Source organism: Mirounga angustirostris, unplaced genomic scaffold (genome assembly GCF_029215605.1).
Source record: "Mirounga angustirostris isolate CCGP_5_RB_7025 unplaced genomic scaffold, mMirAng1.0.hap1 SCAF_1, whole genome shotgun sequence".
In the NCBI taxonomy this organism is placed as follows: domain Eukaryota; kingdom Metazoa; phylum Chordata; class Mammalia; order Carnivora; family Phocidae; genus Mirounga; species Mirounga angustirostris.
This window is the reverse complement of record NW_026991709.1, coordinates 118,148,781-118,174,594: the sequence shown is the minus strand read 5'-3', so window position 1 is coordinate 118,174,594 and position 25,814 is coordinate 118,148,781. Positions and strand designations below refer to the sequence as shown.

General features: G+C 36.9%; 2 protein-coding genes across 6 annotated transcripts in view; both read right to left on the bottom strand.

Moving 5' to 3' along the window:
* Positions 1–19,413, bottom strand: part of XRN1 (5'-3' exoribonuclease 1) — a 115,066-nt gene extending 95,653 nt beyond the window's left edge. For all 3 annotated transcript variants that reach the window (XM_064586873.1, XM_064586877.1, XM_064586878.1), the window contains exons 1-6: positions 19,000–19,413; positions 9,139–9,371; positions 4,884–4,981; positions 3,178–3,287; positions 2,975–3,085; positions 1,686–1,768 (exon numbers count right to left, since the gene is read on the bottom strand). In XM_064586873.1, the coding sequence (XP_064442943.1) occupies positions 1,686–1,768; positions 2,975–3,085; positions 3,178–3,287; positions 4,884–4,981; positions 9,139–9,371; positions 19,000–19,074 (710 nt within the window). In that variant the 5' untranslated portion in view covers positions 19,075–19,413. The remainder of the gene's footprint in view (positions 1–1,685; positions 1,769–2,974; positions 3,086–3,177; positions 3,288–4,883; positions 4,982–9,138; positions 9,372–18,999) is intronic.
* A 1,152-nt stretch (positions 19,414–20,565) lies between these two features.
* ATR (ATR serine/threonine kinase) overlaps positions 20,566–25,814 on the bottom strand; it is a 92,066-nt gene continuing 86,817 nt past the window's right edge. For all 3 annotated transcript variants that reach the window (XM_045903635.3, XM_045903636.3, XM_045903634.3), the window contains 2 exons: positions 22,027–22,132; positions 20,566–20,931 (listed from right to left, as the gene is read on the bottom strand). In XM_045903635.3, the coding sequence (XP_045759591.1) occupies positions 20,758–20,931; positions 22,027–22,132 (280 nt within the window). In that variant the 3' untranslated portion in view covers positions 20,566–20,757. The remainder of the gene's footprint in view (positions 20,932–22,026; positions 22,133–25,814) is intronic.

The window sequence follows — 25,814 nt, the reverse complement described above, 5'->3', positions numbered from 1 at the left end:
ACGGCTCAACACAAGAAAATAAATCAATGTAATAGATCATATTAATAAACAAAGGAAAAAACACCATACAATCAACTAGCAAAAAAAAACATCTATCAAATTCAATACCCTTTCATGATAAAAGTACTCAGCCAAGTAGGGATAGGAGGGAACCTCCTTAATATAAAAAAGGGAATTTATGAGAAGTCTACATTTAATATAATTGATGGGAGAAGACTGAAGGTTTTCCACCTAAGATCAGAAACAAGACAAAGATGCCCATTTTCACTATAGCTATTCAGCGCGTTGTACTTGAAGTCCTAGCCAGGGCAATTAGGCAAGCAAAGAAATAAGAGGTATACAAATTAAAAAATAAGAAAACTATCTCTCTATTTAGAGATGCCATGATTCCATATACAGAAAATCTCACAAAATCCACAAAAAACTACTAGAGCCAAAAAATGAATTCAGTATAACTGCAGGAAGCAAGATCAACACATAAATATCAGCTGTGTTTCTACATACCAGCAACAAATAACCCAAAAAAGAAATTAAGAAACAATTCCATTTAGAATACCATCCAAAAGAATAAAACACTTAGGAATAAACTTGACCAAGGAGGCAAAAGAAAAAAAAAAAACAAACCAGAGACAAAAAACTGAACTTACAGATGCAGAGAATAGACAGATGGTTCCCAGAGGTGGGGGAGTGAGAGTTGGGCAAAATGGGGGAAGGTGGCCTAAAGGTGGAAACTTTCAGTTATAAGATAAGTAAGTCCTGGAGATGTAATTAATGTATAGCATGGTGACTACATTAATTTTTTTGTTAAATAAAAGGAAAAACAAGTAAGAAAAAAAAAGCTGATAAAAGACTTAAACACTAAAACTACAAAAGGCAGCTGAAAAAAATTAAAGAAGACATAACGAATGGAAAAACATTCTGTATTAATGGATTGGAAAACTTATTATCAAGCTGTAAATAGTACCCAAAAGAATCTACATATTCAATGCCATCCCAATCAAAATCCCAATGATGTTTTCCACAAAAACAAAAAAATCCATCCTAAAAATTAATCTCATGAGACCCCAAATAGCCAAAATAACCCTGAAAAAGGAAAACAAAGTTGGAGGTCTCACCCTTTCTGATTTCAAAACTTATTACAAAGCTTCAGTAACCAAAATACTGTGGTACTGGCATAAAGACAAACATAAAGATCAATTGAATAGAATACAGAGCCCAGAAATAAACTCTTGCATATATGGTCAAACAATTTTTGACCAAGGTGCAAAGACCATTCAATGGGGGAAAAGATACCCTTTTCAACAAGTGGTTTTGGGAAAACTAGATATTCACATGCAAAAGAATGAAGTTGACCCTTACCTTACACCATATACGGTTATTAATAACATGGATCAAAGACCTGAGTGTATGGGCTAAAACTACAAAACTCCTAAAATTGGGAAAAGCTTTATGACATTAGATTTGGCAATTTCTTGAATATTATACTGTAAGTACGGCAATAAAAGAAAAAAATAGACTGGACATTGTCATAATTAAAAAACAAATTTTGTGCATCAAATTTCAGCAGAGTAAAAAGGCAACCATGGAATGGGAGAAAATCTTTACAGATAATTTTTCTGTTAGATGATTACTATTCTTAATTTAACTGCTGTTCTTTCTTCTAACATATATGCAATATGATTTACCTTTGTGTCTTTTTGCCACCAAACCGAACCTCTTCTCTTAAAAGAGAGAAATGTGCCTCGTGACTTGTTAATCCAAGCATAATCTGTTGAAAAGTGATTAAAAAATGTCTCTATTCTCTAATTTTTTATAGTATCAGGTTCATAGAAACAACTAAATAAAAAACATTTCTATATAGAAAAACACATGCTTATTTAATAAAAACAATTAGCACATTAAATACACAAATATCAAAATCTAATCCACTTACTGGTTATGAATGGGGTGAAGTGTGTTTTTCTAAGAAAAAATGTTTACCTTAGACTCACATGACCTTTATAACAATCACTGTTTATTTTATTTCAATCCTGATTCAAACAAAACAGATGAAACAATTATGAAGCAATCAGAGAAATGAGAATACTAAATGGTTATTTGTATATTAAACAGTGATTGTTAATTTTTATTTTATGTAGGATAATGGCATTATGGTTATTTTTTAAAACAACACTTCTCCTTTAAAGAAACATTATAAAATATTTATAGATTAAGTGATACAATGTCTGGGATATACTTCAAGAGTCAGAGGAGTAGGAGAAAGGAGACAGATGGTTAGGAATAAGAAAATGAAAATTATTGAATATTTAAGGTGGATTATTTAAAGTTGAAAATTATTTAAGGTGGATAAAGGACATAGGAAGGTTTATTATATTGTCTTCTCTACTTTATGTTTGAAAATTTCCGTAACAAAAAGTTAAAACAGGGCGCCTGGATGGCTCAGTTGGTTAAGCGACTGCCTTCGGCTCAGGTCATGATCCTGGAGTCCCGGGATCAAGTCCCACATCGGGCTCCCTGCTCAGCAGGGGGTCTGCTTCTCCCTCTGCCCTCTTCCCTCTCGTGTTCTCTGTCTCTCATTCTCTCTCTCTCAAATAAATAAATAAAATCTTTAAAAAAAAAAAGTTAAAACAAAAAAAGCATAGTAAAGTTATTTGGGTCATGGAGTTACCAGAACAGGTATTATTAAAAGTTATATATCAAGCATGAGGGTAGAAGCGCCCTCTACCCTGATCTCAGCAGAGTATTCATAGCACTAGGATCAGTCAAGTATGAAGACTATAGAGACCTGTTGATCATAAACTAGAACAAAAGAGTTCATTTTCCAATTGTTTAAGAACCTTGCTAATGGCAGAAGTAGCAATCCTTATTATGTCTCCAGTATTTGTTTCCACAGCCAGAAAGCTTCTTATATAAGTCTCTTAGATATTTAACTATAATGGCATAAGGTTATAATAATAATAAACATTATACCTACCAAGTCAGCATCTAAACCATAAAGACAATGTCTGGTGTTTGGATCATGATCTGGCTTTGCTTTCTCCGATCTGATAAATTCCATGATTTTATGCTCTCCTTCTCCGGGAGTCTAAATATATGTTTAAAAAAAATGTGGTAATAATGCTATGCTTTAGAATATTAAATTTTTAAAAATCTCTTTAAATAAAAAAAGATAATAACCTCATGGCCTGAGAAGTAGATGGTAACTCCTTGCCACGACTTATCTGTAGAAATTTTCATATTTACAAAATACTTCAGATGTTCATGTAACCTGGCCATGAATTCAGTTCCTATAAATAAAAAGTTTCAAAAAGTTTATAATGAGAGAGACATAAAAAGCACTCTTTTTATGTTCCCAGGGACAACACAAAATTGGATCTGAGTGTCCAGGAAATAGTTAGGTGTAAGATCTCTAAAGAAGTCAAACCCCTCATGCTTATCTTGAAAAGCAAATAATTTTGTACCTTTCTCTAACAAATATTACAACTGTTTCTCATTTCACTGCTCACCCTAAAATCCAGCTAAAGTTACATAGGTAAGTCAAGAAATGTTACTACTGCCTCAAACTATGCTTCACGTATTTTCACACCAGGGCAGTTTCAACTCTCTAATGAAACTCAATCTTTGGGGCGCCTGAGTGGCTCAGTTGTTAAGTGTCTGCCTTCGGTTCAGGTCATGATTCTAGGGTCCTGGGATTGAGCCCCACATCGGGCTCCCTGCTCAGTGGGAGGCCTGCTTCTCCCTCGCCCACTCCCCCTGCCTGTGTTCCCTCTCTCGTTGTCTCTGTGTCAAATAAATAAATAAAATCTTTAAAAAAAAAAAAAAAAGAAACTCAATCTTCTATTTCCTCTGTTGGATTCTGAACCTTTTTTTTAAGGCATGCAGCTTTAATTAGATTGCTAATAACAACAACTATTATTATTACTACTATTTATCTGGAAAATTATTATTATTATCCTAGAAACTGAGTCTACAGTGATTATGTTTCAGGAAAAGTCCAGATGGTCAAGAGTCAATGGCAATGCAGTCTTAAACCACAATTAGGATAAAATTGATTATTAAATCAAGCAATGTATGATAAAGGCACTTAAATGAAAGACAAATTACCACAGTAAAGAATTCATGAATAAATAAGATTTTAAGATTTTTTTTCAAAGGATTGTAATTGTTAGACAAAGCTCTAATAAATACAGAGTATGTTGTTGCACACAAAGTTAAATTAAACTTATAATACTAATAAATTCATTAAAGTCATAGAATTTTTACCTGCCTTTAAGAAGTACAATAGTAAGTACTCTAAAGTAGGAGAACGGGTTTCTTATCCTGATTACAACAGCTAGCTATGTGAACGTGGGTGAGCCACAACCTCACTGGGTCAGTTTTCACACAAATAAATGGTGGGAGTAGGATGGATCTTTTAAGATCCTACTAGGTTTCTGTGCATCTGGGAGAGTTCTGTACACAACTGCTCTTATCGACATCTGCAAATCCCTAGAGTGGGTTTTCATAGGAGCACTTATAATCAAGGTGACCAAAACATCTCCTGAGGGGACACAACTGGGAAAACAGCATTTGGAATTTTAAGGACAAAATAAGTAGAGGCTAGAACAAAAAATGCATTTGAAAAAAAATTTACATTTACATTTAAATCTCTCATAATTTGGGGTGCCTGGGTGGCTCTGCCTTATGCTCAGGTCACTGATCTCTGAGGTCCTGGGATTGAGACCCATGTCGGGCTCCATCCTGAGCAGGGAGCCTGCTTCTCCCTCTCCTTCTGCGCCACCCCACCCCCCCCCCCCCCGCTCATGCTCCCTCTCTCTCAGATAAATAAATAAAATTATTAAAAAAAAATCAATCTCTCAGAATTTTTCTTTCAGTGAATTTACCTGGTGTAATACAGTTGGAATCAAATCTGGCCTCTGTAGGAAGAGTTTCTCCTTTTTCTAATGCCTTTTTTATTTTGTCTTCTGCCTCCTTTGCTGACCTTAAATGTTAAGTAAAAAAAATATCTTAAGGTTTCTGGGAAAAAGTACAGATCTTTACATAAAGTAAACTGTTATTTATTTAGATGCTTCTGTAACTAAAATACTACTTAATCAATTTTAGGTTCAAAACATAATACAAGTTTTAAAATGATTATAATTGATAAAGATGAGCCTCAGAATTGTTCATTTTTACTTATTTAAAAAATTGAGTTTTTCAGAGACAGGACTATACAAGTAGACATTGTAACAGTATAAAACTGACACAGAATGTTACAAATAGTTATAAAGCAATTCTTTTCTTAAGTATATAGCAAATCGATTCTACAAACAAGCTCAAAAGTTGAACATTAAACATTCATCATATATACTACATTCTATATTTAATAGTAACATCAAACAAGTACATTATTAAAATGATCTAAAATGATCTAAGAATATTATATAAAAATAACTGTACAATTTTAATGGATATCTTTGGGTTTCCTTATAAAAACATTTAAAATATAAGCCTAATAACATTAATGACATCATTTGCCAAAATCATCTTATGTTTGAGGCAATAGGATTTACTAGAAAGAACATGAGTTTTAGAGTCGGACGGACCTAGGTCTAAATATAGGCATCCCAATTCCTACCTGCTTCTCCTGGAATCCATTTCTGGCACACTGTATGCCACTGGCATGTAAGTTAGGAAGCTCTGCTTTATGTACATTTTCTACAGCCTTGCTACTAGCTCTATCTACTGTGCGCTGTGGAATTATATTTCTATGATAAACAAACTCCTTTTCATATGTAACCTCTTACCAACCTCCTCAATATAACAAAATCTGAAGATATCAACTTATTTGTAATTTCTCCAATAGAAGCCATTCTTTCGTCTTCTCTCCTTCCTTCGATTCCTTTGATTGAACAAATTCAATGTTACTATGTGACAAGTTTTGGGACTATAACAGCAATGATTCCCATTTTCACAGAGCTTACACTCTAGTGGGGAGACAGAGAACTTAACAGCCATAATGTTTAATGTAGCTGCAACACAGAGAATGTTTGGGACAGGGACAAGGAAAGACTACTAATCTACGTGGAAGATTATGGTAGCCTAGGCTGACCAGTAGCAGTAAAGATGAAAAGTAAATATATATGACAAATTTAAGAGACTGGATAAGGATTGGGTGTGGAGAATGAGGAAGAAATAGTCCAAATTACTCTTGGACTCTTGGGTTGAGCAGCTATTTGCTATTGTTATCATTCACCAAAATAGGAAACAGAAGGAAGGCAGCTTTGAAGTGGACTTCAGTTCTGAACATGTTAAACCTGAAATGTATCTGTGGTATCCAAAAGGAGATATTTAGGAGACATTTGGCTATATAAGGGTTCTGGAGAGAGATATCCACCAGGAAGATAAATTTGGGAGTCATCAGTATAGTCACGGTAATTAAAATCACTGAATAAGATCACTCAGGACCAAGGATAGAACCTTAAGAAAAATCAATATATAAGAAAAAGGCAAAGGAAGAGAAGATAACAAGGAGATCAAGAAGGTGCAATCAGAGAGTGTGGTTACATAAAGATCGAGGAAAGGAAGTTCAAGAAAGAATGAATCATCACATTGTTAAATACTAGAGGTAAATGAAGTTAACATACAGAGAGAATTATTTAGATTTAGTCATAAGAAGTCTATTTGTAATCTTTTAAGGAGGTTTTACTGGTAGGGATGAAAGCCAGATGGCAGCAGATTTAAAGTAAGAGATATTAAATATTATGAATGGAGAAAATAGTATCTGTGGAGAATGAGAAAAAGCTGAGTAGGGGATTTCAGGGAAACATGGAGCACTCAATATCCATTTCATTCTCTTAGGCTGTCTTCTGATACTGGAGAGGTTAGAAACCTAAAAAATTAAAATCTCAGGCCTGCTTGCAGCTAGGTGAGTGAATATAACTTAGATTCTGTCAGATGCCTCCACAAAAGGTTTGGAAAGTGGAAGTGTGGTGAAGTCTGTATGACTGTTGAGGTAGAGGGTTTGTGGGGTGTGTGTGTGTTTCATCAATAGTAGAAGAGCTCTCAATATTCAGTAGTTTTGTAGGTGCTAAGAAGCAAACTGTAGGGCAGATCTACCAGGTACACTGGGGCTCTGGAGCTAACAGATACAGTGGTGGCTTCTTGATTGCTGAATTATAACTAAAGCGATGTATTTTTGGAGCCAATAGTTCAAGTTCAGGTAGTATCTTCTTAATTCCTGGATCATAACTAAAGGAATAAATTCCTGGAACAACCTGTTCTGGTGGGGGCCTCTGAACTCCTCACCTTCTTGAATGTTGTAGTAATCGTGCCACTGGTGGGTCAGTTCTGTGGTGCTGTTCTGAAGTCATTCTTGAAGGCTCACCTAAATTCCCATCCTTTTGGCTCTTACAATGATTCTTTTTTTAAAGATTTTATTTATTTATTTGACAGAGAGACACAGCGAGAGAAGAAACACAAGCAGGGGGAATGGGAGAGGGAGAAGCTGGCTTCCCGCGGAGCAGGGAGCCCGATATGGGGCTTGATCCCATGATCCTGGGATTGTGACCTGAGCTGAAGGCAGACACTTAATGACTGAGCTACCCAGGCGCCCCTCTTACAATGATTTTTATAAGCACCTAATTCTTTGTAATATATCCCCTTCTGCTTAAAATAGGCAGGCTTCTACTTCTGCAACTGAACAGTGACTGATATAGTGGGCTTATATAATCCTTTCTTAACACTAGATTTTCTAGCCCAGCAGTCCCCCCAAACTAGTTTAACAAATACCAGGGGAATCCGGTAAAAACAGTTTCCAGGGCCCAATTTTTGAGATTCAAATTAATTAAGTTTGGGTGGTACTTGAGCATCTAAATTTTAGAAGAGATGGTCCTTGTCTTTAAAGATGTCACAGTTGTTCGAATATCTTCAATATCTTTTCTCTTTTGGTATATAAATCACTACTTTTTACCATCCTTTTCTCATTCTCATTGCTAGCCTTCTCTAAGGTACCCTCCCACCTTCCTTGATGATTTCCATTATTTGATTCACAGGTGCCCTTTCCACTCCTTTACCTGCTGTTGTGATGAAAGGATTCATTATGCTAACAACACATCAAACACACTGGACTCAAGAGTCTTCCCATCAATTCTAACAACCCTCTTAACTTTACTTATCCTACTCATAAATAAGGTCACAGCATGACCTCATTGTTTTTTAAAACTATTCCACATGCTCAGGATTTTGACTTTAAAACTCTACGTGCCTCTTCTCATCCTGTTACTTTTCCTACTATCGAACTCACACACTGGGGATGATAGTATCTCAAGTGTCCTAACTCAGCTCTCTTCTCATACTCCATCAATCACCTTCTAGTCTCACTTGCCTTTCTGTCCAATTTGGACCCATGATCAGTCATAGTCAGCATCTAGCCCAGGGTCTGGGCATTCAACAAATGTTTGTTGAATTAAACTGTCAATGTTTCCATTAGAACAATCTCTCATTGCACCCCATAGTTCTCTAGTTCAGGACAGACTGACTATGAGAGGAGCTTTCTCTACTACAGTTGACCCTTGAACAACACAAGTTTGAACTGAATGGGTCCACCTATATATGGATTTTTTTCAATAAATACAGTATAGTACTGTAAATCTATTTTCTAATGAAATTTTCTTTTCTCTAAGCTTACTATAAGAATATGGTATATAATACATACAACATAAAAAGTATGTGTTTATTGTTTATGTTACTGCTAAGGCTTCCAGTCAACAGTAGACTATTAAGATTTTGGGGAGTTGAGTTATATGTGAATTTTTGACTGTGTGGGGAGTGGGGACTGGCACCACTTAACACTGCATTGTTCAAGGGTCAACTGTACCGCTCTTTCTAAATTACCAAGGAGAAGTTTGAAAAATTTATGACAGAGAACAACAGTAACTACACAGCCCAACATACGCTTTGAGAAGGACACCTCACTTGAATTACTGATTTGTTTACTTGATTGATAAAATGTGACATAATCAGTTATTTCCGTTTCTGGGGGAATTTAAGCAGAAAAGAAACATGAACAGAAGATGCAGTGTACTAAGTCAGTTATCTTTAAAATAATACATTTTATTAGTCTAAGTAGTATTCTAAAATAAACCACAAATGTTTTACCTAAAACGCCTCCCCCGCTGCTGGTTCATTTTTGCTCGAGGAGCCACACCATCAACAGCCATAAAGAACACTTTCCTAGGTTTAATAATGCGAAACAACACCTCCAAGTAGTGAAAAATATCAGTAAAGATTTTATCATCTGAAATTCTGAAGTGAACATCATCATCATTGGGATGGGAACACTGATGTATGATTCCATTCATATCCAGGTACAAGTTATCAAATTCAGGAATCTAAGAAATAAAGAAAAAATGATCAAGATTGTTACTATAATCAACGATGGATATTTAAGCAGCTGGGAAAAACAGCTGATAAGCAGGATATAGGGGCATTCTTATTATATAAAAATAATCACAGTTGAATAAAGAAAGTAAAGAAAAAATGAACAGGAGAAATTGGTAAGATGGAGACATATTATATGGCTATATAATGCACCAATGGCTTGATCAAATTTACTGTCAGGAAATTATCTACCTATTTAAAATACCAAATGGGAAAATTTCAAATGAAGTGCTTGGTTCATTTGGTACTCAAACTATTAGTTTGACATCAGCTTTTCTTTCTTTTCTTCTTTTTTTAAAAGGTTTTATTTATTTGAGGGGCGCCTGGGTGGCTCAGTCATTAAACGTTTGCCTTCTGCTCAGGTCATGGTCCTAGGCTCCGCAGGAAGCCTGCTTCTCCCTTTCCCACTCCCCCTGCTTGTGTTCCCTCTCTCGCTGTCTCTCTCTCTCTCTCTCTGTCAAAATAAATAAATAAAAAATCTTAAAAAAAAAAAAAAAGATTTATTTGACAGAGAGAGACACAGCCAGGGGGAGTAGGAGAGGGAGAAGCAGGTTTCCCGTGGAGCAGGGAGCCCGACGTGGGACTTGATCCCAGGACCTTGGGATCATGACCTGAGCTGAAGGCAGACGCTTAACAACTGAGCCACCCAGGCGCCCCTTGACATCAACTTCTTAATGCCTCAATTTCCCCTATAAATGGGTAACATAATGCCCATTTAAAAGGCTCTTTGTACATGGTCATTAAAAGATTTTACAAGTGATTTAAAGCCTTAGTGTATATTTGATTTCACTGAGAGTCACTGATTTGTTCATATTAATTTAGAAAGCTTAGATTATGCCAAGAAATTTAGGAAATTTTGAAAACAGGGTGCCTGGGTGGCTCAGTTGGTTAAGCGACTGCCTTCGGCTCAGGTCATGATCCTGGAGTCCTGGGATCGAGTCCCACATCGGGCTCCCTGCTCGGCAGGGAGTCTGCTTCTCCCTCTGACCCTCCTCCCTCTCATGCTCTCTGTCTCTCATTCTCTCTGTCTCAAATAAATAAATAAAATCTTTAAAAAAAAAAAAAAAGAAAAAAGAAAACAGATTTCTTGTTTTTGACATGTGGATTAAAAATATCTTAAACTTTGGCTAACAGGTGTCTACTTTCATAAAAAGACTTTCATGGCTCTGGCTCTCATTCATCTTTCCTTTATTTAAATGTTTGTGAGCAAGTAGGGGGAACACTACTGAAACAAATATACACTAACAAGGAAATGAAGTGGGCACAACTTAATAGTTATAATATCTAATTGTAATTAAAGAATTTGAGTAGTGTGTCTTACATACTAACTAAAGTATTTTGAATTTTCAGACATAAAAACATAATGAACTTTTCTTGTATAAACCTTATGAGAGCCATCTCTGAAACACTTCCAAGTTTTACCATATGTACAGAAACGATACATTTTTCTCTTATTGAGAAAATGGCATGCCTCTGAGTTTAGGGAGTGAAAAAGTTTTGGCCTTTGAATCAATGAACAGCATAAAAACGTATTGACAAAACCCCATTTATACGGGATTGTACCAGGCACCACATAAAAAAAATGTAAATGTCCTTACTGAGTAATAAGCTCAAAGGACATGATAATTGTGATCATGAGGTTTAAAAGTATATTCAAGATTTACTATTTGCTTCAAAAAATCTGAACCTCAATCAAAATCTCCAGGTGAGAACTTTACAAAATGATTCCAAAGTTTCTCTAGGAGAATAAACATGCAAGAAAGAATATTAAAAAAGAAAAGTAAATGAAGGAAATCTGCTTTATATGATATTAAAAATTATAAAGGTGATTGAACAAAATAGTTTAGAAATAGTTCAAGTGTGGGGCGTCTGAGTGGCACAGTCGGTTAAGTGTCTGCCTTGGGTTCAGGTCATGATCCCAGGGTCCTGGGATGGAGTCCCACATCGTTGGGCTCTCTGCTCAGTGGGGAGCCTACTTCTCCTTCTCCCTCTGCCCGTTTGTGCGCACCCTCCCCCCCCACTCTCTGTCAAATAAATTATTAAAATCTTAAAAAAAGGGGCGCCTGGGTGGCTCAGTTGTTAAGCGTCTGCCCTCGGCTCAGGTTGTGATCCCAGGGTTCTGGGATCGAGCCCCACATCGGGCTCCCTGCTCCGCGGGGAAGCCTGCTTCTCCCTCTCCTATTCCCCCTGCTTGTGTTCCCTCTCTCGCTATGTCTCTCTCTGTCAAATAAATAAATAAAATCTTTAAAAAAATAAAATAAAATAAAATCTTTAAAAAAAAGTAGTTTAAGTGTATATAGAAATTTAGTATATAAGAGGCATTTCAAACCGGTGAAAGGGATGGGGTACCTAGCTAACTATCTGGAAATAAAACACAACTGTATCTCATCTTATAAAACAAATTCCAGAAAGAGTAAAAATTTTTAATGTGAGAAATAGAAGTAAAAAAATTATAAACAAATATTTTGGTAATTTTAGGGTGGGGAAAGCCAAAAATCATAAACCAAACAAACGATGGAGTTGGCAATCTGTATTTTTTACATCTATAGGGTTAAAAAAAAGTCAAAAACAAGTTTAAACTGAAAATGACAAAATGCAGGGAAATGCTTGCAAATTACGATAAAATCAACATTCCCAATATACAAAAAAATCCTCTAATAAAAGAGCAAATTTTAAAAGCATGAAAAATGCACAGCAATTCAAAAAAGAGACACAAGAGTCTGATAAATATATGAAAAGATGTTCAACATCCCCAAATTTCAAATTAAAATGTATCATTTTTTCCCATTATGTTAGCAAAGATTAGAAAAAAATGATATTACCCAGTTATTGGCAAGGTTTTGGGGAAACAGGTATTTCATATGTTATTAAAAGTAATAGCTGGCATTTATTAGGCACTCATTAGGTGCCAAACATTGGGCCAAACATATTCATTGTCTCACTAAATTATGGTAACTTTAAAAGAAAAATATTTAGATTCTCCATTTTACAGAAGAGGAAAATCCCAGATATAGAAAAGAGAGAGAGATGGCATTTATACCCAGTAGTCTGGATGGGAACATAAATTGGTGTAATAATATGAAAGTATATATCAAAATCTGAAGCATATATATCTCTGACCCAGGATTTCTTTCTTTCTTTTCTTTCTTTTTTTTTTTTTTAAGATTTTATTTATTTGAGAGAGAAAGAGAGAGAGAACCAACAGGGGAACGGAGGCAAAGGGGAAGGGAGAGGCAGACTCCCCACTGAACAGGAAGCCCAACGCGTGGCTCAATCCCAGGACCTGAGATGGTGACCAGAGCCAAAGGCAGACGCTTAACCGACTGAGCCACCCAGGCACCCCCAGGATTTCTACTATTGGTAATTTATTCTGAGAAATAATCAGAAATGTGCACAAAGATGTAAGCACAAGAATATTAATGGCAGTACTATTTAGAAATAAAAAATGAAATCAAAATGCCTAATAACAGAAAACTGATGATGGTACATCCACACAATGGAGTACTACACAGTAATTATAAATTATGATATACATTCATATTTGACATTAGATAATGTGTGTAATACAAATGGTCAAATGACAAAAGTAGGCTATAAAACAGCAGGCATATTATTATCCCATTTATAGAAAATACTTACCTACATGTGTATCTGCATATAAAGGTTAAGAGTACATAGAAACAAGATGGTACTGGTAGTTAACCCTTGATGATGGAATTTCAGTTGTTTATTTTCCTTTGGAAGATATAACAGCTTTTACATCTCTTTGTATTTTATTAATTTTTACATAATGAGCACATACCTTCATAATCCGAAAAAAACCTATAATTATCTTTTTAGAAAAGAAATTTAAAAAATTCTCTTAGGTTTCAGATTAGCAAGAAAAATACAGAATGACTGAGTAACCATTGACTAATTCAGTGAAGAAAATGAGAACATGCAATAGAATCTTGCTCCTTCACAAACACATAATAATGGGGAAAAAAAAAAGAGACAGAGAGAGGCAAACTGAGAAACAGACTCTTAACTATAGAGAATTGAAGACTGCTGGAGGGGAGGTGGGTGGAGCATGGGTTAAATAGGGGAAGGGGATTAAGGAGGGTACGTGTTATGATGAGCACTGGGTGTGGTATGTAAGTGACAAATCACTGAATTCTACACCTGAAACTACTATTACACTCTCAACTAACTGGAATTTAAATAAAAATGGGGAAAAAAACCCAAAGACAATACTGAATTATTACATCTGTAAAACAGAAGTTTTGATGTTATTTTACACTTTCACCTCTCCTCAACCCCCGTATCTAATTAAGTCACTTAGGTTTTGTTTTGTTTTTTAAAATTTAACTGCCAAAATGTCTCTAGAATCCTACCCTAACCATTCCCATTGTGTTAGGCAATCTCACCATTTTCTCCATCCCCAGATTTCCTGCCTTAGTTCAAGCCCTGAGTTTTCCAACTAGACTACTTACTTTTTTTCTCTCCCACCACAGTGTAGTTAGCCATTTTTCTAATATATAATCTGATCATGTTGCTTCCATACTTAAACCCATACGATACTATAAACCTTTAATACCATAAAAGATTCTGTATGATTTGGCTGTTATCTCTCCCACCAATTCCATATTCTTTCCTGTTTGTACATATAGTCTACAAGTTAACTACATACAGTACGTTATTTAGAAAGCCATAAATGCACTGGGCTTTTCCAAACCTCTGTGACTTAATAGATGCTGCTACTACTTCCTGAAATACTTTTCTTTCCTTTATGGTCTTTCTTCCACTGATCTTGCAGATTTTGACTCAGCTTTCAAGATCCAGCTCAGGTATCTTTGGAAGTTTTCTTGTACTTACCCAAGGGGAAATGATGTTCCTTTCTCTATGTCATATCTTATTTGTTTTTGTGTTCCCAATGCACACAAGAATACCAGGCACATATATTACATGCTCTGTACATTTTTGTTGAATGCTGAAGTGTAACGTTTGTCCTTTCCTACTAAACTGTGAGTTCCTCAAATCACGGTCTCTGATTTGAGGAACTCACAGTTTAGCACAAAAGGACAGACAATACACTTAAGTATTTGGTCATGTTTAGAACTCTTGGCATACTACCTGACACAAAGTAGCAAATAAAAATATTTAATAATAAATAGCGGAGCTCTCCCTTTATTAAATGTGATTGCACATGTAAGTTATAACACTTACTTTGAATATGCATTTATACTGCTTTAAATTGTGGTTAAGTATTAACTTTAGTATCTAATTTTCTCAAATTAGTTGAGTTTCTTCTTGCTAGTATACTTTGTATCCCACTTAGTGCAGCTGCAAAATGCATTTTTCATTAAGACAATGTATATTTGACTGTTTATGAGAGCTATTGGCAATTCTTTTGTCCCAGTTCTTTAATCCTATTTACCTTAAACACTCCCAAGATTTTGTTGCTTCAGTTCATTTTTTAATATGCATATTTTTGGGGGGGGGAGGGGTGGAGGGAGAGAGAAAATCCTAAACAGGTTTCACGCCCAGCATAAAGCTCAATCTCACAACCTTGAGATCATACCTGAGTCAAAATCAAGAGTCGGATGCTTAACTGACTGAGCCACCCAGGCGCCCCTTTAATATGCATGTTTTAAAACATACTATGTATTCTTTATGTTATATAGTATGATATGATTAATATTCATTCACTCAATAAATATTTACTGAAGATCTATTATGTACCACAAAAGTAGAGGCAACATATATATCTGATGAAAACTTAACCTTTACAAAAAAAAAGGTCATACAACTAAGATTATAAACTCCTAGAGCCTATGTAGTTCTCTTTGTGATTACAATCTGCTACAGTGCTACTATAATAGCTAAAATATGGGGCACCTGGGTGGCTCAGTCAGTTTAGCATCCAAGTCTTGATTTCAGCTCAGGTCATGATCTCAACGTTGTGAGATCGAGCCCTGCTCCACCCTGGGCATGGAACCTGCTTAGGATTCTCTCTCTTCCTCTTCCCCTCCTTGCTGGTGAGCAATAATTACAGGTAAGATCTGTTAAGCACTTGCCATGTACTAGACAGATTTAAATGCTTTACAGTTGACCTTTGAACAACACAGGTTTGAACTGCATGGGTCCACTTATATGTGGATTTTTTTTCCCCAATAAATACAGTACAGTACTATAAATATATTTTCTATTTTCCTATGATTTTCTTAACATGTTCTTTTCTCTAGCTTACTTTACTGTAAGAATACACGATATATAAGATATAAAATATGTGTTAATTAACTGTTTATGTTATCAGTGAGGCTTCCAGTCAACACTAGGTTATTAGTAGTTAAGTTTTGGGCGAGTCAAAGTTATACTTAGATTTTTGACTGCGTGGGGGTTTGGGGGGGGGGGTCAGTGTTCCTAATCCTCACATTTTCAAGAGTCAACTGTACGTGCATTCACTTACTTAATCATAGCAATCCTAATATTATTATCTCCATTTTGTAGCTGACAAAACTGAGTCACAAAAAGATTTGAGTTACTCACCCATAGCTAGTAAAGTAAGTGTTGGGGCTAAATTTGAACCAAGCAGAATTGCTCTAGAGCAGTATTTCTTAATCTTTCTTACACTATTGTCCCTCTTCCAGGTAGCTCTTTAGACTTCTTTTTTCCCTAATCACCACCCTCCAATGGAATTTTAATACCATAGTTATACTGTATATCTGTTTATACACTGTGGCACTTTAATATGTAAACCTCCACCCTCTCAACAATTTTGGCCCCCTTGGGAGCGATGTTCCTGTTCATAATTCATACTCTTGTGCCTGCATTTTTTTAAACCGTGGTAAAATATACATAAAAAATTTGCCATCTTAACCACTTTTAAGTGTACAGTTCAGTAGTGTTAAGTGCATTCACATGCTTATTCCAGTGCCTGCACTTTTTTTTAAAAGATTACTTATTTATTTATTTGACACAGAGAGAGAGAGACAGAGACAGAGAGCACAAGCACAAGGAGCAGCAGGCAGGCAGAGGGAGAGGGAGAAGCAGGCTCCCCATGGAGCAAGAAGCCCCGATGCAGGGCTTGATCCCAGGACCCTGGGATCATGACCTGAGCCGAAGGCAGCCGTTTAACCAACTGAGCCACCCAGGCGCCCCTGGTGCCTGCACTTTTAAAGCCAATCTTCTATGCATTTTGCTACAAATTGTACAGAAAGAAACACAAGCTAACATTTCCATTTTAAAGTGTGTGCTCTTATATAGGGAGCACATTTGTTTTATCCTTTTCTGTATCTGCCTCAGAATGATGCCTTGGCAAATCAGTTATGAGAGTTCATAGGAGGCCAACTACTCCTGCCCTTTAAAACCCCTTAGTTACAAATACTGCTATATAATTGGCCTACACAGTCTTTTAGCGAATATTCTTTAGTTCTTCTGTTCTCAGGTCCATCAGATATTGCCCCATTGCTTCCTTTTTCCTCTTGCAGGGATGCCAACACCAACTGGGTCTAAAGGCTATTGGTAGTTTGTCCCCACCTACTTGTTTTTGGGGGTTCGTAGGGATACAATATTACATGGTTTTGTCAAAAATGTTCTATGGATTTCAAACTTTGCTATCTAGTTGTTCCTTTTTTTTTTTTTTTTAAGAGTTTATTTATTTATTTGTTAGAGAGAGAGCACAAGCAGGGGGAGTGGCAGGCAGAGGGAGAAGCAGGCTCCTCACTGAGCAAGGAGCCCAATGTGGGACTTGATCCCAGGACCCTGGGATCATGACTTGAGCCAAAGGCAGACACTTAACCGATTGAGCCACCCAGGCGTTCCTAGTTGTTCTGTTTTTATGTGAGGATTCAAAGAGACCAAAAATGATGCTGTTGTCTTTACCACCACCATCTTCCCACAACTTACTCCTCCTCCCAATCTCTTCCTCCCAGGACTAGCTTTTGAATCATTGTGACTTACTTAGGCTTATCGTCTTTTAAATACTGCTTAAGAGAGCAGCTGGTACCCCTTTATAACATTTGCTCTCTTTGTTGTTGTGGTCGTTGTTAACTACAAGAATCAAACATTTTTGAAAGACACCATTTTGATAAGCCAAGTTTTAAACCTATCCTTTTAAACCTATCATAAGACTGCCTTAAAGAGATTGTTTTTGCTCTTCAGTAAAAAAAACTTCTCAGGATGGTGAGAAGCCAAGACAGTTTCACCAAACCAACGTCTGCACCAAAGAGTACAGAATAAAAATATTAATAAACAAATTATATGTTATCAAGTCAATTCGAATAACAATCACATTATAATGACTAATACATGGCAGGCACTCAGACTTTTGTTGAATGAATGACCCAGGAAAAGCCAAAGTCGGTTGTCTCCATTTCTGAAATGTACTAGTAATCTTTTTTTACCCTCTTCTCTGGAAAGAACTATTTCCTAAATCGACTCAACCCATGTTTCAAATAAATGAAAAATAAACTACTGTTTTGGAATTTTTTGTAAGCTCTTCTTCATTTACCAAATCTGACTGGGATCCAACAACAAAGTATCCCTTCTGGAAGTTTAACCCTATCTTCATGCTTATAGTACTTTTTAAGATGAAACCATAATTTAATAAACAGCATGATGGTGCTGGCTGGATTATTTCCCCTCACGACTACTAATAAAATGTTACCCATCAAAACTGATTCATTAGCTATACAAATATCAAAACTGATTTTCCTGTAAAATATAAAACGGACAAGAGATCTACCAAAATCATTAAATGTGACAAACACTAATGTATCACCCAAAGTCTAGTTTACCTAATAGATAAATGCTTACTATTTCTTTCCACAATTCCAATATATAAACATTTTTGGAATCCGCACAAAAACCTTGCACTGGGATATTATTACATACCGGATTACAAACCAGATATTATGACTACTAGTATTAGTGTTCTAACAATCCATTTCTTTCTCTCCTCTCTCTCTCTGTCACACACGGACACTCGCACACTGAAGTCTCCAAATAACTGCCCCTGCCCGTCCAAGTGTATTTTTGTTTCTTTTACGATCTTTGAGATAATCGAAGAAGAGTAACAAAAGGTATCGTAAATATGAATCATCAGCTATGTCAAAAAGTCTAGGCGTTGGGGGTGGGGTGGGATGCAGGTCCTGATAAGGGAAAGTAAACAAGGTGACTCAACTGCGGAGGCACTTATTATTGTTCGTACGTGGGTCTGTTGCTTTCGGGGGGGGGGGGCTCAGAACACCCGCTCCGGCTTTGCTGCCTCTATAAGCTCCCTGGGCAGGAAAGGAAAGAACTCACTAAAACGTTCCTCCCCAGGACTTAATTTCGGAATCGCGGAGGGCCCTGGCCCGCGGCGGAGCTGTCAGAACGGCCCCGATTCCCGCGGCTCTGCCCACAGAAACGAAACCTACATCTTCGCCCCCATTCACATCATCGGGATATCCTCAAACCTTCTCCTCCCCGCCCTTCACCGTTCATTTGGCAGACGACGAGCAGAAAGAGGAGGCTGGGGGGCCCTGTTCCAGGATGGAGGGAGGGCCGCGGGGCCCCGGGTTCTCGGCCTGCTAAGCCGCTGCCCCCTCGCTCACCCACCTGATGCTCTTTCACCACTTCACTGAGGCAGGGATACCGCTCCGAGATCCATCGGTAAAACTTGGGGACTCCCATTTCGACCGTCAGCGCGAATTCCAGTCGGGGCCAAACCGAAACCAAACGCCCCGCCGGGGCCTAAGCCGCTGCCTCCGGCCGTCGCTCCGCGGATGACAACACCCCGCCCGCCCGACCATAGAGAGCACTCGCCGGGCCTAGAGCGGCCGATTCGAGGCCGCGTCCCCGGGGCGGGGCTCTGATCCCGGCTCTAACTCGCCGCCGCCGAGCTCTCCGGTGGTAACGTTGAAGAGCCGGGCGGCGTGGTGGTGCGTTAAATTTAGTTCCGGAATGTTTGTGGACAGAGCTGTGCTTTGTAAGTAGACGTGGGAGTGGTGTGAAAACCTCACGAGCCTGCTGGAAGTTTTGGAACACTGGTATTTGTCCTGCTTCTGTATCCTGGAATTACTGATCTCAGTATTTTTCAACACAGATTTGGAAAGATCTGGTGACTTATTTGGTTTAGTTTATTTTGTTTGGGGAGGGGGAGGTTTTTTTTCTGAGGAATATAACCCTGTATCAAACTTCTTTTAAAAACTTTTTCCCCCAAATTATTTGTTGGAAAAAATGTCCTAACTCCCCTCCACCCCCACCCAGCTTCCTCCTTAAATCAACATTAGGCTCCCCGAGGAAATGGTATACTTTTCACATTCATGTCTCTTGGTTTTCATGTTTTCCCCATCACACTCTAAACGGTGCAGAAAAGCATAATTCTGTCAAGCGAATTTAAGTAAAATTCTGTTATAAAAAATTTTTCCATTTATTTGAATGTAATAATCTCATAATTTTGTAAATATTGTGAATTATTTTAAATCATCAGCAAGAAAACTTACAAAAAAATGAACATTAAAATATCTTTAATTTTAAAATCTTATGAAATTTTAAGTGTCTTCTAAGACCACTAGATTCTGTATTCTGGTAAACTCTCAGTATGACAGAATCTTTAAAATTACATTATTGAGTTTTCAGATTCATGCTCTTTGGTTTATGTTTTTTTCCTATTACATTTTCAGCCATACAAAAAAGAGTTTTATTAAGTGAACTTGATGGGTGTTTTATGTTTATATCTGTTTTATTAGACTAGACAGTTCCTAGAGGGCAGGGCAGGTAGCTCCCTTCAGGAATCTAGCATAGTGCTTTGCCTACAGCATTTATTCAGTGTAATTTTTTGTTGTTCAAATGAATCCTTTTGCTAGCTAGTACTTAAAAGAAAATCAATAAAAGTTATAAAATGAAATTAGGCTGGCTTGTTTCTTGCAAATACATCTTTTAGAGCATAAAAACATAAGATGTTCCATTTCTCCAGTTATAATGAACAATATATATTGAGAAAGCAGTTTAGGGGCACCTGGGTGGCTCAGTCAGTGAAGCATCTACCTTTGGCTCAAGTCATGATCCTAGAGTCCCCGGATGGAGCCCCAAGTTAAGCTCCCTGCTCTGTGGGGAGTCTGCTTCTCCCTCTTCCTCTGCCCCCTCCCCACTTGTGCTCTCTCTCAAATAAATAATCTTAAAAAAAAAAAGAAAGCAGTTTATTTCTTATCAACAACATATATTATTTTAAATATTATTAACAATAAGGGAGTTAATACCATTTACTCCGAGAACATAAACTTACGCTGTACTTTGGAACTGAATATACAATCACAGTTAATACCAAATGCATTAATTTTAGATTATTAGCATATTCTTTGAAGTAATTTCATTTCACATATATGGGGTCCAACCAAGGTACATTTGGCACAGTAAGTTTTCATCAGTAGCTTCTTGTATAAGGTAATGCACATGTCCTTCAATAGATAGTGGCAGCCCTGTCACTCTATTTCGGGTCTTGATTACACCTTGCAGTCGTTGCTCGATGTCAAGAACATGGGTCTTGGCCTAATAAGAAGAAATTGAAAATCATAAGTGCTAAGAACCTAATAACACCTGGATATTGATAATTTGAAATTACTACTTTTCTGGTGTTTGACAAATATTTATGTCATTTTACAAATCATTACCCCCTTTTTAGGAGCAAAAACGGCAAAAGAGAGAAGAAATGAAACAAATGCAGTAACTTGAGATACTGATTTTGAGGCTTGCAATATTGATTTAGCATCAACTGCATGGACATTTTTCTGGACTATGTGAAATACTAGGGACTCTCTTCCACATTACAATTCTAGAAAAATAATAATTTAAAAAATTTACCCCGAAATGTTAGGACTTAAAACATTTGAATGAATATTCTAATCATAGCAACAATACTCTAAATGCCTAATACTTAGATTATGTTACTATGTGCAAATGGAGTTCTAAGCTACTTGGAATGAAAGGTACACATTTCTCTCAATAGGAAAGCTTATAAAAATGCAAAAGTGAGAATGTTGTATTAGAATAACAATCCTCAATCTATTCTCACTTAATAAAAATGATTATCTGCAAACTTTGAAACTTCAACTAATGTTAGTAAGGAGTGAATTGCTATATATTAAAGTTGAGACCTGCTGCTGCTTTCTAAGTTCAGGCAATCTGTGTTCCAAGTTTTTCCCACTATATCTCATAACTGCAAACTGTCTATAATTAAGTGTCTTGAACTTCATTACACAAATGATAATAATGTTAACATTAGTAATGACTAAAGAAAACTTACTGGCACTTTCATACTAAAGAACTACATTTCAGGGGCACCTGGGTGGCTCCACTGGTTAAGCGTCCGACTACTGATGTTGGCTCAGGTCATGATCTCAGGGTTGTGAGATCTGAGCCGCACATCAGGTTCAGTGCTGGGCGTGGAGCTTGTTTAAGATTCTCTATCTCCCTCTCCCTCTGTCCCTTCCCCTCCCTCTCTCTCTCAAAAAAACAAAAATAAAAAAATAAAGAACTAGATTTCAGAGTTCAATGGCCAGTCAATTCAATGACAGTATTTAGAATCAATTCTCATTGACAGAGACGTATTATGTCAGCTCATATCACGCTACACCTTCTACTAACCTTTTCATTGACAACCTCCCCGGTTTCATTCAGTGGTGCTTTGGAATGCCCTTTCACTGGTTTACTCCATTCCACAAGAGGATCATGTAGAAAAGTTTTTAAGACACTAAAATGCAAACAAATATGATGATACAATGTTATCTCTGTATAAAGAAGTGCCGCTATAGTAGGTGAAAAATAAGTGAAGGATGAGAAGCTAATGGTAATATTCTTATAACACACATTAGTACTGCATCAATAAGACATGTGAACTTACTGTTTTGGACTGAGGGGTCGAAAGAAAAGAGGGAAGATAGAGGGGGATCTGAGGTGTTCTTGGAGAGTAGAGTAAGATGAGTTCTGTGTGCCATTTCTAAACGCATACTGTGCACTTCAAATACAACTACCTATGGAAAAACCTACTCAGGCACCTCAAATTCAGTATTTCCAAAGCAAAACTCATTACCCTTTCCCAAACTATTTCGCCTGTGTTCCCCAAATCAGTAAAGAACATTATTCACTCATTTGTCCTAAATAAAAGTCTAGGAATCATCCTTGCCTCTCCTTCCTCTTAACACTCAATTCTACCTCCTAAATCCCTTTAGAATCTACTTACCTTCATCTCTACTATCACTGCCTCATCCAATGCACCATTATTTCTTCCTGAGTTACTCAAACAGTCCTCTAACTAGTTTTCTGGCCTCTAGCCCAGACGGCAACTATAATTTTTCTACAGTGCAAAATCTGATGAATTTCATTTCCTCTTTTAAAATTTGCTTCTTACCCCAACCCCCAATGACTTCTGGTTGTTTTCAGAGCAAGATTTAAATGTGTAAACCAGCCCCATGTGGACTTTTCATAATCTAGCCCTGCTCATCTGTGCCATCATCACAGCACCATCTACTTGAAGTGTACCCTCTAGAAAACAGAATTACATTTTTTAGGCAGTCCAGGCCTTCACTTGCCTTGATATTTCTATCACTCAGAACACTCTATTCCCCTTTGTGTGGTCAATTCCATTTATCATTAAGGTTTCAGCTACTTCCTTCAGAAATTATTTCCTGACTTCCCCAGATTGGATAGGGGCTCTTAGTGTTTCACAAGAGGCTGTACTTCCTCTTGCAGAGAATTTGCCTTTTCCTATGTCTAATTAACCAATATGTTCTACCAAAATGTCTGGTAGAGAGCTTTAAAGAAAGAAGGTGAATAAATGAGCTTTAAAAGTCCTTTTAAAAAACTACATCCTGTAGCTAACATCATATTTAATGGTGAAAGACTGACTTCTATACCCCTAAAATCAGGAATGAGACAAAGATGTAGATTTCTCACCTTGTCTACCTGACATTCATTTAGCTAGGGGCAATTGGCAAGAAAAAAAAAAAAGCACGAGATCGGAAAGGAAAAAACAAAACTATCTAGCTGCAGATGTTGGAGAGAGAAAAATCTTAAGGTATCTACAAAAATAAGTATTAGAACTAATAAATGAGTTCAGCAGTGTTTGCAAAATATGAGATAAATATACAAATATCAGTTGTATTTCTAAACTAACAATGAATAGTGCAAAAATGAAATAAAAATTCCATTTGGAATAGCATTTTAAAAAGCACATTTAAAAAAAATACAAGATCTGGGGACGGCTGGTGGCTCAGTCAGTTAAGTGCCTGCCTTCGGCTCAGGTCATGATCCCAGGGTCCTGGGATCAAGTCCCACAATGGGATCCTTGCTCAGTGAGGAGCCTGCTTCTCCCTCTGCCTGCTGCTCCCCTTGCTTGTGCTCTCAGTCTCTCTGACAAATAAAACCTTAAAAAAAACAACTGTGATTTAAAAAAATAAAATAAAACCACAAGACTTGAAAACTAAAAATCACAAAACATTATTGAAAGAAATTAAAGAATTATATAAATGAGAAGACATCCCACGTTCATAGTTCATAAGACTTAATATTTTTAAAATGACAATATTCCCCAAACTGATTAACAACTCAATGCCATTCCTATCAAAATCCAGGCTTGACTTTTTGAGTTAATAAGATGATCTTAAAATTCCTACAGAGATGCAAAGAACCCATAATAGCCAAACAATCTTGAAAAAGAAGAAAAAACCTGGAGCACACATACTTCCTAATTTCAAAATTTACTACAAAGCTACAGTAATCAAGACAATGTGTAGTAGGAATATGGTTAGATATAGAGATCAATGGAATAAAATTGAGAGTCCAGAAATAAACTCCTGAATATATGCCGAGACAATTAAGTGGAGAAGAATAATATTTTCAAAAAATAGTGCTAGGAAAACTGGATATGCACATTCAAAGGAATAAATATAGACCCTCTACCTCACACTAGAAACACAAAATAACTGAAAATGATCAAAGACCTAGTAAATATAAGAGGTAAAACTATAAAATGCTTAGAAGAAAACAGGTGTAACTGTTCATGATTTGGATTATGCAATAGTTTCTTAAATGACACCAAAAGCAAATAACAATAACAAAAATAGATAAATTGAACATCATCAAAAGTAAAAACTTATATGCTAAAAAGGACATCATCAAGAAAGTAAAGACAACCCACATAGAGAAAAATATTTGCAAATTATGTATGTCTTAAGGATCTAATATCCAAAATATGTAAAGAATTCTTACAACTCAGCAATAAAAAAATCCAATTTAAAAATGGAAAAGTATTTGAATAAATATTTATCCAAAGAAGATACACAACTGACCAATAAGCACATGAAAAGATGTTCAACATCACTGGTCATTGAAGAAATGCAAGTCAAAACCATAATGAGATACCACTTGATACCACCCACTAGGATGGGTAAAGTAAAAAAGATAAATAACAAGTGTTGTTAAAAATGTGGAGAGGGCGCCTGGGTGGCTCAGTTGGTTAAGCGACTGCCTTCGGCTCAGGTCGTGATCCTGGAGTCCCTGGATCGAGTCCCGCATCGGGCTCCCTGCTCGGCGGGGAGTCTGCTTCTCCCTCTGACCCTCCCCCCTCTCATGTGCTCTCTCATTCTCTCTGTCTCAAATAAATAAATAAAATCTTTAAAAAAAAAAAAAAGTGGAGAAATTGGGGCGCCTGGGTGGCTCAGTCGTTAAGCGTCTGCCTTCAGCTCAGGTCATGATCCCAGGGTCCTGGGATCAAGCCCCACATTGGGCTCCCTGCTCCGTGGGAAGCCTGCTTCTCCCTCTCCCACTCCCCCTGCTTGTGTTCCCTCTCTCGCTGTGTCTCTCTGTCAAATAAATAAATAAAATCTTAAAAAAAAAAAAATGTGAAGAAATTGGAACCTTCATACATTACCAGTGGAATTGTAAAGTGTCACAACTGCTTTGGAAAACAGTTTGAAAGTTCCTCAAAATGTTAAGCTTAGAGTTCACATGTGACCCAGCTATTCTACACCCAGGTATACCCAAGAAAACTGAAAACATATATACACAGACTTTTCACAGTAGCCAAAAGATGTAAACAATCCAAATGTCCATTAACTGATGAATGGACAAAGAAAATGTGGTATACAGGGGTGCCTGGGTGGCTCAGATGGTTAAGTGTCTGCCTTTGGCTCAGGTCATGATCCCAGGGTCCTGGGATCGAGCCCCACATTGGGCTCCTGGCTCAGTGCGGAGCCTGCTTATCCCTTTCCCTCTGCCTCCCCCCTGCTCTCTCTCTCTATCTCTCTGTCTCAAATGAATAAATAAAATCTTAAACAAACAAACCCAAAATGTGGTATACAATGGAATATTATTAGGCAATAAAAAAGAATGAATTACTGATATATGCTATAACATGGATAAACCCTGAAAATATC